This window comes from Tupaia chinensis, unplaced genomic scaffold (genome assembly GCF_000334495.1).
Source record: "Tupaia chinensis unplaced genomic scaffold, TupChi_1.0 Scaffold000093_1, whole genome shotgun sequence".
NCBI lineage: Eukaryota > Metazoa > Chordata > Mammalia > Scandentia > Tupaiidae > Tupaia > Tupaia belangeri.
The window spans coordinates 7824917-7836856 of NW_006159555.1; the positions used below are offsets into that span (position 1 = coordinate 7824917).

Consider the following 11940-nt stretch of genomic DNA (forward strand, 5'->3'; position numbering starts at 1 on the left):
CCTAGAAAAAAGCCAATGTTTTTTTGTGTCAATAATGTAATAAAACACTTTTCATACTCTTGATAACAAATACTTAATTTCACACTTTCCATATTCAGAATATGTATCCCCTTCCTTTCCTCCCAAAGAAGAAATCAGATTCTTATGTTATTAAAGCATCAGGCTGAACAGGAAGGATTGTGATCATCTACACACAAGTTACAAACATGGCTTATTCACATATGAAGAGATATGAAATTTAAAAAAATGATTGTCCTACATACACCAATGTATCTTAACAGAAGGACAGGATAACCACAATAAACATGTGCATTCAGGAAGGCAAAAAGGGAACGGGGAAGTTGCCATGTGTTTATAACCGTAGTGAAGTCAAATAACTCTTATCTTGAAGGAAGAGAACATTTCTTAATTATATTCAAATTCTGTTCCTATGAGAAATAACACAGTACAATGCCAAAAAGAGAGAAAAAAATGGCTGAACTCAACCAAAAGTGGTTCTTTATTTTTCCTTTTGGAATGATCTTTCCTTCTTCTTTACCATCCTCACTTATCAAAAAGGACATTGATCCGAGGGGGAGATTTTTGGAGATGCACCGGGAAGCGGCCTTAGAATCCTACTTATCTATAAAATGCAGTTGGCACATCAGCTGGACATATTTCTGGAATGCACGGTGACCCTTCTGTTATTTAAAAATGTTAAAAATGCTGGAGACTTGGGGAAAAAGGTCATGGAAGGCACCATTAATGGTTCACTGATAAATCCTACAGTGGTTGTCGATCCATTTCAGATACTTGTGGCAACAAACAAAGCAGTTCAGCTCTACAAACTGGGAAAAATGAAGACAAGAACTCTTTCTACAGAAATTATTTTCAACCTTTCCCCAAATAACAATATCTCAAAGGCTTTGAAAAAATTTGGTATCTCAGCAAATGACACTTCAGTTCTAATTGTTTACATTGAAGAGGGAGAAAAGCAAATAAATCCAGAATACCTAATATCTCAAGTGGATGGCCATCAGGTTTCTCTGAAGGATCTTCCTGAAATAACAAATGTTAAAGAAATCAAAAAGATATATAAACTGTCTTCACAAGAGGAAAGGATTGGAACATTACTGGATGGTATCATTTATAGAATGTCAACAAAAGATGTTTTGTGAAATGTGAAAATATTAACACATTTTCAGTATTAAATAAAATATTACTTTTCTTTTCTTAATTATATATAAAAAAAGGCATTGATAAACATGGACTCCTAGTTGGGGGGGACTTCTGCCTTGAGATCGGCCTATAATATAGGGGGTGCCAATGAGTGTTTGACATGCCTGCAACCCTAATCCCTTCTTGTCGAGACTACATAGAATTTGTTAATGTGAATGTTTCAAAGAAAAACTACAGCTATTTTTTTCCCTATATTTATTATGGATAGTCTATGTAGAATTGCCTCTCAGAGGAATGGCATTGTTCCTGCTGCACCATGGTCTGATACGTACACTACCCTTCTTTTTGCAGGATCTAAGTAATTATACCCACATCAGCTCCTTGAATTCACGTACTTTCGTCCTCTTACTTTATCTACTACGGCTGTCCTTATCTTCATGACATCCCCCCAAGCATACTGCCACATCATTGTCTTTTTTTTTTCCTTTATTATTTTTTTAGAGGTTTTTGCTATAGGGCACATGTGCTCGCCTGACAGACAGAGAGAGACAGAGAGACAGAAAGCGAGAAATCACCCCCCAGGGGGGATGGCCACGCTGCAATCCCTTCTCCTCCATTCTCCTCTCGGGATCTTGGGCACGCAAGCACACGCACCCGGCGTGAGTTTTAAGGCACCAGGTGTGGCACACGAACCGCTGTTGACTACATGGGAGTCCAGCGACATAGCCATTACACTAACTGCTGGTCCCTCTCATCATTGTCTTTGAACTAGCTCTCTCTGTTGGCTAGAATGTCACCATATCTCTTCATTGCTTACTCCTTCATGTTATTTAGGTTTTATTTCATCATACTTTTTCCAGTAAGCTCATCCCTAAAGAATATATTTAAAAATTAATTCCCCTTTGCGAATACTCACTTTTGAGTACAAAAAAGTGAATACTCTCACACACACACTCACACACAATTCTTGTATTCACTCTCTAAAACCACCATCCCTGTTATTGCAATGTGATCACTCATTAGTTCACTACTCTATCCCAAGTGCCTGGCAAAATGTAGACCTTTGATAAACACAGATATCTTGAATAAATTAATATATTAATGAATCTAAACTTACCTTTGTCACTAAAATAATAGCTTGGTTTCTCTTTATCTTCATTTCCATGATGCAGACATTTGAAATGCAGAAATGAAAAATGTATCTGATTTTCTGTGAACCATTAGTTTTTCAACTAATGTAGAGTCTGAAACTATCTCATAAAACTTAACCAGGTCAAATATTAGTCTAAAATTACAGAGGAAGTGAAGAAAATCAGAATGTTGAAAACATTTCACCAAAATGAGTATAGAAATAACTGAGGTCACAAAAGTGTACCAACATTGTACTGAAACAAGCACATTTCAGAGTTAAGATATTCCACTTAATTCACTGAACTTGTCCTCACAATGGTTGCTTGACAATCCGAGGTTTGTACAACAGTGTATACTAAGTTACTTCCACATATTTTAATAGCCATGCCATTGATAAGGAAGTTATTGTTGTGTGAAATTTAACTAATCTTAATTTATCCCAGCCAAATAGCTGAACTGTAATAATCAATGATGATAGAATAATGTTTTATAAACTTTAAGGAGCTTCTTCAACATATTTATGGGTTAGTCATAGTTCCATATTCATTCATCAAGCATTGTATATTAGATTTAACCAAAACTTATTCCGTAAATAAAACAAATAGGATAGCCATTGGTTTGATGGTTAGGGTGACTGAATCCTACATGGCCTACTGCACAGTCTGAGTCCCAGGCCGGGCAGCTTGAAAAACACACTGAGTGCATATGCAATGCTTGCCCAACATTTCGAAAGGAATGAATGAAGAAGGAGAAGGAAATGCCATGTGACCATTCCTCATGGGGGGTGTTTTCTTGATTTCCCACTTTCTTTCTCTCTCTGTTCTGTTTCTCTCTGGTGAGTGAATATGCCTTCTAGAAAACAAAAATAAATTAAATAAATAAAACAAAAGCTGTAAAAATTTACAATATAACTCCTAATATTAGCTGGAGGAAGGAGTGAATGATGGAGAAATGAACAAGACAAGAGCTGTTTTACAAAAATGGATTTTTTTCTTTTAGTAATTAGTTCATAGAACGTAATTATCCAAAAAGGAAATATTAAAACAGAATTTCGAACTGAACATCATAAGGAATGTGAAATTTAAACACAGAAGACACAGAAAGGATATGCTCATAACAGAAGACAGTTGTCTATCCTTAGTGGCATGTTTTACATAAATTTGATGAATTCTGAATATTAATAAATATGTGATTTAAATATTTAATATCATCCATGGTTTTCAAGCAAAACCCAGATCATTTAAATTAGTCTATGAATGAGAGTAAAAGTAATTGTATAAATAAAATTACTAGAAGAAGGGAAACACTTCAGGGCTAGTAGGTGGCATGGTAGTTAAGATGCTGGACTTCCACGTAACTGACAACTGTTAGAGTCCCAGACCTGGTGGCTTGAAAATCATCCTAAGTATGTATGTGTACTTACCTGAAATTCCAGGAGGACAATGGAGGAGAAGGGATTTCAGTGTGGCCATCCCCCCGGGGAGGGTGATTTCTCACTATCCATCTCCCTGTCTCTCTCTGACTCTCTCTGGCAAGTACATGTGCTCTATGGCACAAAGAAAAACAGAAACAAAACAAAAACAAAACAAAACCATATAAACCAAAAAAAATTTAAAAAGAAAGGAAACACATCAATGGCAAGATTTGTAAAAATATGTGGAATGCCTGCCATGCATGCTAATTACCTAAATGGCAAAGAAAAGCTGTGAGCCCCCTTTCCTCATTTGGACCAGTTTTTAACTTGAGCTTATTTACAAAATATGAATAATTCAGTAGCTAAATATTTTTCAAAGGAGATTATTTGAGGAAATGTACGTAGATGAATCACAGAGTTTGACTGCTGTGGGTTTAACAAGAGCATGAACCCAGAGCTCCATTGTCTTTTTGCTCAACAGTTTAACAGAATGTACATTTTTAAAAATATAATTATTTATTTAATTTTATTTATTCGTTCATTTATTTTAATTTGACCAGAGAGAGACAGAGAGAGAGAAAGAGTGAGAAATTAAGCTGCCAGGTCCAGGACTCAAACTGTGTTAAGCCATGTGGGAGTGTCCAGCACCTTAAGCACCACGCCACCTGCTGGTCCCCAGAATGTACATTTTTAAAAAGTTATTTTTGTAACTTATACAATAAGATGAGGGGAAGATAGTACATACCTATGTAACTAGTGGAAAAACGAGAGAAGAGAGTGCATGATATGCTTGATGTGCTTTTTTAGATGAAATATAGGAAAATATTAAAAACACTGAAAGTTTGAAAACCAATTAACTAGTCTTAAAAAATATAAGTTCTGAATTTTTGTTTTTTTCTAGAGAGATTTTTGCTATAGGGCACATGCGCTTGCAGGAGAAACAGAAAGAGACAGAGACAGAAAGTTAGAAATCACCATCCCAGTGGGGATGATCACACTGCAATCCCTTCTCTTTCTCCTCTCAGGATTTTGAGCATGCACACTCATGTTCCCAGAGTGAGTTTTAAGCGTCCAGGTTCAGCAACATAACTATTATGCTATCTACTAGCCCCTGAATTCTGATTTTTTTATACATGAATCTCCACTCCTAAAATGAATGCTGTATGGTTAAACATAAACAAATGAAAATTAAAATGAGAAATATATCAGAATATCCAAGTAATTTTGGTAGAATACTTTAATGAAATATTCTATTTTTAAATAAAAACAATGTATTTTAAATAATTAATGTATAAAAGTAAATGAAATTAAAAATAAAATAAAAAAACAGGAAAAGAGAAAAAAAAGTGTGAGTGGCCATATGATAAAAACAAATACACTAGAGCTCTAGTTCTCAAAAACAAACAAAACAAAGCACTGTAACATTCAGAGATTTCTCAGAGATATGCCTCAAATAATAGAATATCTATAAAAGAGATCAAACAACAACGACAAAAAACAAGCTTCGGCTAAGGCGGGAGACCTGAGAAAACTTCTCATGTTTTAGAGTATCTTAGAGTTACAGAGTTGGCAGTAATGGCTATGAACCCATTAGATATTTCTGAAAATTCAATATGTCTTACAGAGGTAAACTGGAGATACCATAATAAACTCACATAATATAGACAAACATATCAGGTGATTATGGTAACAAGTGAAATGTATAAAATGTTGTGACCATAAGTGTAATTTTCAAAAATAGAACACCTAATAAGTAAAACTAAAATGAGAAAGTGAGATCGGATAAGAGAAATTTCACTGAAATTTAAGAAAAACTGTACCTTTATACGGAAAGGCAAACCTCTAAAATAGAAAATGTTGAAGGCCAAACTATAGCACAGAGGTAAAATGCAACATTGAGTGAAGTAATCCTGCATGGGAAGGTTTAGGGTTCCAGTCCAAAGACTTCCTGAGTATTCTGAGTACCTGCTTGTTCATGTTCCAGTTCTGGTTTATAATTAATTCTGTTGTCTATAGTTCTACCTTTCTCTATATAAATGGTGACTCTGCATTGCATTTAAAATTAAATGAATGAAAACAAGATCAGATTAAACATTTAGTCCTTTGTTTGACTAGTCACCTTTAAAGCTCAGTAGCTATTTTTAGTACAGTATAAAACATTTCAATCCTCCCAGAATTTTCTAATGAGCAATGTTTCTCAAACTTCAGATTATTGTTAACATTTGTGTGTGTATGTGTGTATGTGGCTGATTTTGTTAATATTTTTAAAAATTCCCTGAGAGGGCATTTAGAAGTTTCATTTTGCTTCTATTTTTTGTGCTGTTAAGCACTGTTTGAAATTTTTAAATATTAATATGCAACTAGAAATAAAATGCACACTGATAAATATTTTTAAAATTTATTAAGTTTTTAAGAAGAAGATAGTGTTTATAAGTGTATTATTTATCCCAGTGGCCATAAAAAAATGGACAGATAAGAAAACATAAAATTTTAGATTTATATGTGGTGCATGATACAAAAAAAAAAGATAGAATACTGTCCAAAAATTAGAAAAGGTTTTACAACCTATCATTGACAAATATCAAAAGGCTATATTTTAAAACTCTAACAACTGAATGGGAAAAAAGATAAACAGAATAATAAGAACACAGGAAAAGAGACTATAGGACTAAGCAATTATAAAAGAGATACAAATTACCAAACAACATGTGAAAAGGTATAAACAGCAGCACAAATACTAAAACAAGAGATAGGGAATATTTTTTCTGAAGACTGGATAAATTAAAAATATCTATTACAAAACATTTATGGGACACAGAAACAAATTATTGTCTATTGATTACATGTATAGTATCCTTGATTGGACTGGTGTGAAGTGTATTCGTGTTGTGAAAATTCACTTTACAAGCTGAGTAATGTATAGTGATTGAACGTATAAAAGAAATTAAAATAAAATAAACTATAGTTTAAAAATCAATTACATTTAATCTTGAGAAATTTCATTAGCACTGATTACTGACTTATCAAGTCAAAAATGAGCAGAGTCCACTTTTAAACATGTCTACACTTAAAAGTCAACAATTTGGATGTAACAACCTGATTAAAAACAAGTCAAAGGCTTCAATAAGATACCTCACTAAAGAAGACGCACACAGATGGCAAATGAGCATATGAAAGATGTTCCACGTCACATGTCTTCAGAGATGGACAAGGCAAAATGTGATATTACATTTATCACACAGATATTTGAATGGCCACAGTCCAGAACACAGACAACACCAAATGCTGGTGGAGATTGTAGAACAAAGGAACATTCATTAACTGATGATGGAGATGCACAATTGTACTATGCCACTATGGAATATGGAATTGTGATTTCCTTTTTCTTTTTCTTTTCCTTTTTTTTTAAGAGATTTTTGCTATATGGTGCGTGCACTCGCCAGAAAGACAGAGAGAGACAGAGAGACAGAAAGCGAGAAATCATCCCCAAGGGGGATGGCCACGCTGCAATCCCTTCTCCTCCATTCTCCTCTGGGGATCTTGGGCATGCATGCACATGCATCCGGCATGAGTTTAAGCCACCAGGTCCGGGACTTGAACTGCAGTCGACTACATGGGAGTCCAGCAACATAGCCATTACTTCAACTGCTGGTCCTGTGATTTTTCACAAAAGCAAATGTAGATTTACTATATGTCCCAGCATAACAATTTTATTCATAATTGTCAAAACTTAGAATCAACCAAGATGCTCTTTAGTAGGTGAATGCAAAATAAACTGTGGGGCATTCTGATAATAATATATTTTTCAGCATTTAAAAGAAATGATTCATCAAAACATGAAAAGACATGGAGAAAACTTAAATACATAATAGTAGGTGAAAAGTCAGTCTGAAAGGCTATATATATAAAATTCCTTATTCTAATCATTTGACATGCTGGTAAAAACAAAATTATGATGACAATAATAAGATTATTAGTCCTCCAGAAATAAGCGTCAGTGGGAGGGTTGAATTAATAAAGTACAGAGGATTTATAGGTCAGCAAAACTGCTCTATGGTGTACTCTATAGTATAATGACATGGTGAACACATGTCATTGTGTATCTGTCCAAAGTCATCTAATGTACAATATCTAAGGAAACTCTAATGTAAACTATGAACTTGGATAGTAATGTGTCAATGTTAAGTACATGAAGAGGAAGAACATTTTTATTTTTCCTTTTTTTAAAGAATGATCTATTATTATTATTATTATTATTAAATTTCCTTTAAGGTACACATGCTCACTAGAGAGAGACAGTGAAAGAGATAGAAAGTGAAAAAGCAAGTCACCAGGTCTAGAACTTAAACGATGGTCAGCCATGTGAGAATCTAATGCTTACCTACCATGCCACCTCTTGACTCCATGTAAAGGCTTTTTTTGAACAAGGGGTAGTATATTGCAACACATTAATGTATGTGGGTGCACATTTGGGGAATTTCAGTAACTGAGTTTTACTTGTAAGCAGGTTGTGTATGGAGATTGCAGGAGTTAAGGACAAGTTACCAAGAGGCCAATCATGAAAGAATTTTAAGCCAAGAAAAGTTTTGGGGTTTTGTTTTATTATTATTATATTTTTCTCAAGAAGAGAACTAAAGAGCTATATTTTAAAAAGATTGTTCTAGCAATGAAATGGTGCATAGGGGAGAGGTGGAATACAGAGCAGAGAATTTTAAATTCAGAAGAAGAAGTGAAGATAAATACAGTGGACCAGAGGAAACAATGATGTCCATGTAAAATAAGGTAATAATAGTAGAAACAAGGAGGATTCAAAAGATTCAACAAATGTTAGGAAGTAAGATCAGTAAGCAGTCATAATACCAGTAAGGAATGGGTATGAAGGAATATATATATATATATATTTCTCATTTGTAAAAAAAATACTTGATTAATAAACACTAGTACACACTTCTAGGTTGTATTTAATTTTACTCGATTATTTTGTTATCCTTAGAAAAAGTCAATTTAAAAACTCACTCCAAATTATTAAGAATTTATGATTACTTAATTACCTACCCAATGTGCTAATAAATCAACATCTGTCCTAGAGTACAGAGCTAGATATTCCAGTATTTGTGTAGACTATTGCCATTAGCCAGGTAATACAGAACGGAAAACAAAACAAAACAAAATGACTTAAACTTCAAAAGTCTTGGCCTCTAAAATGTTAAAAATGACATCTTGCTTAAAGATATCATTGATATATTTATCAGAAAATAAATATAGTTAACTTAAGAGGAAAATTTCTTGTTCTAGAAATAGTACATTTTAAATGAAATATATCAACCAATTGTAAGATTCAAATGAGAAACTGCAATTTAGTACAAAGCATGTAATTCTAAATCTTAGAAACATTCATGATCATTATGCATTTACATTAGATGTGTTAAGTTTACATTCATATCCTTAGATAAAGATTTAAAAATATTGCTGTATTTTAAGCCACAAGCTGTTTGTCTTATTAGCTTCACTTATTCCAGTGTAATGTGGTAAGCACTTGTGTTTGCTCTAAATTATGTTCTTCAAAATTTAAATAAAAAGAATATAATTTTCCACTGATATTCATTTATCTATAAATATGGATTCATAGGTAGAAAGATATGTATTTGTCTCACAGAGTATCTTAAGAAAAATATTTAAGTGATTGAACAAAATTAATACAATCTTTACCGTATTTCCTTTAATCCTTTAATATGTAATTCATTCTCTAAATTTTATCTGTGTATGTATACACTTCCTCCATGTGTCTTTGAGCTTTTGTTATGAATTAAAAGATAATTGTTTTCTGACCACCAACAGCAGAAATCAAACACAGAAGCAAAGCTGTTAAGCTTACCTTGTACTAAAAGTATCAGCCTTTAAATATAATCAGTCCCATGACAAGGATGATTTCAATGTTACTCATTCAAGATTTGTTTTCAGTAAAAAGAAAACTTATTTTTAATATTTTGAAAATTTTTTATTAATTAACTGTTTATTTATTTTGCATTCATTCACTGAACATTGTCACAGCATACAAAATGCAGTTTCCCATCCAAAATACACTGTATAGTGGCTTAGTCATACATGTTATCATCACAAATAATTTTCATTTCTTGTTTTATATATATATATGTGTGTGTGTGTGTGTGTGTGTGTATACATACATACATATATATGTGTGTGTATGTGTGTGTGTGTATATATATATATATCCCCAATTCTCACCCTCTGCCATTTCCCACCCTCCTTCTACTCTATCTCTGGTATCTGCTATTGCTTTCCATTCCTTTTTTTTCTCCTGCATTTTATTGGTTAACAAAATATCTTAATTGATCTAACTACTTGCTTTTTTTTAAAGAATTATTTTATTTAACTTTATTTATTTATTTATTTATTTTGACTAGAGAGAGACAGAGTGAGAGAGAGAGAGAGAAAGAGAGAAAGCAAGCCATTAGATCTGAGCTTGAACTAGAGTGGCCATGGGGGAATCCAGCACACTTAACCACCATGCCACCTGCCAGCCCCGATCTAACTACTTTCAATAGCAAGTTCAGCTGATAAGTAATTATCTGTGAACAAATGTTGTTTGACAGTATATTCATTGATTAGAATGAATATACTGTAAAATAGCACCTAGCTGAGGCTATATAGCTTACTGTGGTCATTAAAGGTATTTTTAATTTTTTTTAATTACAAGAAAGGCACTTTGAGCTTTAAGAAATCAAAATAAAAAGATCTTAAGAAAACTTTGCTTAAGATTTAAAGCCAGAAAGCAGGTTAGGATTCAGTTCAAATAGTAGTTACTTGGATCTGTCAATAATTCAAGAGAAAATAGAAATCTTATCTCTGGACTACAAAGCATAGAAAAAGGCCAGTACTGTTTCAGTCAAAAGTTTTAAAATTCTATTTCATCAGCTCAATCTCATGTACTTAATCTAACTTCTGTTGTGGTCCAAGCTTTTCATTTAAATTCTGGAAGATAATGTTCAGTTCTGGACTTCTCCCTACCATTAAGCTGGCGCTTTTCTTAGATTTTTTTTTTAATCTTATTTCTGTGTGTCTGACTTTAATTTTCCTGATATAACACTCCCTTCAGAACTTCTTGGAGAACTGGTCTGGTGTCAGTAAATTCTTTCAGGTTTTGTTTATCTGATAATGTTCTTGTCTTCTCTTCATATGAAGGATAATCTTGCTGGGTATAGTATCTTGCTTGAAATTGTTTTTCACTTAACACTTTGAATGTATTTTCCCATTCTTTCCTTGCTTCAATTGTTTCCAATGAGAGATTCCCTCTTAGCCTAATGGGATATCTGTTGTAGTTAACTTATTGTTTCTCTCTTGCCAATATGAGTATCTTGTCTTTGTCTGTGGTTTTGGTCAATTTGGCTATAATGTGTCTTGGAGAAGATCTTCTGGGTTTGATTCTCTTTGGGGTCCTATGTATTTCCTGGGGCTGGATCTTTGAATGCCTATCTAGGTTTGAAAAGTTTTCTTCCAGTTTGTCATGGAATAGGTTGTTAATGCCCTTATTAATCTTTTCACCTTCTGGGATACGGATTATCTGGATGTTTGAACATTTATTCTCATTTTTGGACTATTTTCTCAGTCTTTGTGGTGGATTTTTCTAGGCCAGTAACTCTTCTTTCTACATCTGAGATTCGATCTTTTGTATGATCTAGTCTGATTTTAATACTTTCAAGGGAGATTTTGATTTCCTGTATTATACCCTTCATCTCTAACAATTTCATTTGATTCTTTTTTATGATGTGTATTTTCTCTTTCAGATCATGCAAGAACTTCCTTGCCTTCTGAAACTCATCGACTCTATTCTCCTGTCTCTTCTGGAATTCATTGTCTCTCTTCTCTTGCATCTCTGTTAACTTTGTCACTATGAATATTCTACGTTCTTTATCAGACATTTCCATGAGTTCCATTGTTCTGTTTGTGAATGAAGAGGAGTTACTCTTTTCCCTTGGAGAGGAGCTATTATCTTGATTTCTCATATTTCTTATATTTTTGGGGTGATTTTTAGTCATCTGATGAGTTATATACTTCTAATTTCTAGAGAAATTAAAATAAAATAAACTATAGTTTAAAAATCAATTACATTTAATCTTGAGAAATTTCATTAGCACTGATTACTGACTTATCAAGTCAAAAATGAGCAGAGTCCACTTTTAAACATGTCTACACTTAAAAGTCAACAATTTGGATGT

General features: G+C 33.2%; 1 protein-coding gene across 2 annotated transcripts; it reads left to right on the top strand.

Annotated features, from left to right (window-relative positions):
* Positions 1-629: 629 nt before the first annotated feature.
* LOC102470351 (EKC/KEOPS complex subunit TPRKB-like) lies at positions 630-1158 on the top strand. Of its 2 annotated transcripts, XM_027769847.1 has the most exons (2): positions 630-669; positions 769-1158. In XM_027769847.1, exons 1-2 carry the CDS (start codon positions 630-632, stop codon positions 1155-1157), a joined length of 429 nt encoding a protein of 142 aa, XP_027625648.1. In that variant the 3' UTR covers position 1158. The 2 variants fall into 2 exon arrangements, with proteins under 2 accessions (XP_027625648.1, XP_027625647.1); XM_027769846.1 differs by having other exon boundaries at positions 630-1158.
* The last annotated feature ends 10782 nt before the right edge of the window (positions 1159-11940 follow it).